General features: G+C 39.3%; 2 protein-coding genes across 2 annotated transcripts in view; both read right to left on the bottom strand.

Moving 5' to 3' along the window:
* Positions 1 to 1,175, bottom strand: part of LOC117173566 (MOB kinase activator-like 2) — a 269,215-nt gene that overhangs the window by 257,495 nt on the left and 10,545 nt on the right. The window lies entirely within an intron of this gene.
* On the bottom strand, positions 22 to 441 carry LOC117173563 (zinc finger BED domain-containing protein 1-like). Its single transcript, XM_033362204.1, has one exon. The coding sequence runs from the start codon at positions 433 to 435 to the stop codon at positions 22 to 24; it is 414 nt and encodes a 137-aa protein (XP_033218095.1). The 5' UTR covers positions 436 to 441.

The following is a 1,175-nucleotide window of genomic DNA, read 5'->3' as shown; positions in this document are numbered from 1 at the left end:
TTTGAATTTGAATACTGCTTGCTACAAAGATTCAGATTGCTCACCTGGAATAATTTCAGTAGGTTCTAGCACGTCAGAAGACTCAGGGAATGGCTGATGTTGTTGCAGCAATGCGTTTTTTACGAAGTTGACAGCTTGTGAACAATCAATTGAGCTCTTGAAGTCGATTTTTTTGAATCTCGGGTCCAGAAGAGTTGCAATAGCGAACATTGGCACCTTTTCCACCTGACCAAATCTTTTACTTATTTCGGCCAACATAACAATTTTTAGTTGCTTTCCCATTGCAGTGTTTGGTTCCAATGTCTGCAGCTGTTCAGTCAAACCGTTAATCATAGGAATCACTTTGCTCAGAGTGACGTATTTTTCTGCCGACCATTCGCTCGTGATTGCCTCCAAAGGCTTCAAAACTTCAGCAACATCTTTCAGTTGGTCCATTTCTTGAGAACTAACCATCGGAGGTGCTGAAGCATGTTTAAAAATAATGCCGTGGACGATGTTACATAGGATAATGAATCTTATCAACATGTAGTATGTAGAGTTCTACCTTGTATCTACGTCCTGCTTAAGTTTTAGATCAGAAGCAGCTCTTAATTCATCGCTTGCATTGTTAGATTTTTTAAACCATGTAACAATGGATTTCACTTTTTGTATTAAACCAGGCAATCCTTCCACAGCTTTAATGGAATCTGTAGCAACTAGGTTGATTTTGTGTGCACAGCATCCCAAATGTTTTCTTCTACCCACGAAATCTTCAACTGCTTTTACAATATTAGCCGCGTTGTCGGTCACAATCGCAGTGATATTTTCGGGGTCGATTCCCCATTCTGTGCACACTTCTTTCAATTTTTCTTCTATGTTAGCAGATGTGTGAGAGACCGCAAACTCATAGACTCCTATCGCAACGCTGACTATCTCCGACCCTACTATGTAGTGCGCCGTAATACCTAAAAAACTCCGTGCATTCATCGTGTCAGTCCAAAGGTCGGTGGTCAGAGTTATATCCTTAACAGTTTTTAAAATTTCCTTATAATCCTTAGAAATTTTTTCGTACTTCTCATTAAGACGACGTTTAAAAGTTTTTCTGCATGGTAATTTATAGTGTGGAGCAACGTGTTTAATCAACTCTTGAAAGCCTTCTCTTTCAACGGTTGATACAGGTTGATTGTCTTTACAAA

This window comes from Belonocnema kinseyi, chromosome 5, assembly GCF_010883055.1.
Source record: "Belonocnema kinseyi isolate 2016_QV_RU_SX_M_011 chromosome 5, B_treatae_v1, whole genome shotgun sequence".
Taxonomy (NCBI): domain Eukaryota; kingdom Metazoa; phylum Arthropoda; class Insecta; order Hymenoptera; family Cynipidae; genus Belonocnema; species Belonocnema kinseyi.
This window is presented reverse-complemented; position numbering and strand designations above follow the sequence as displayed.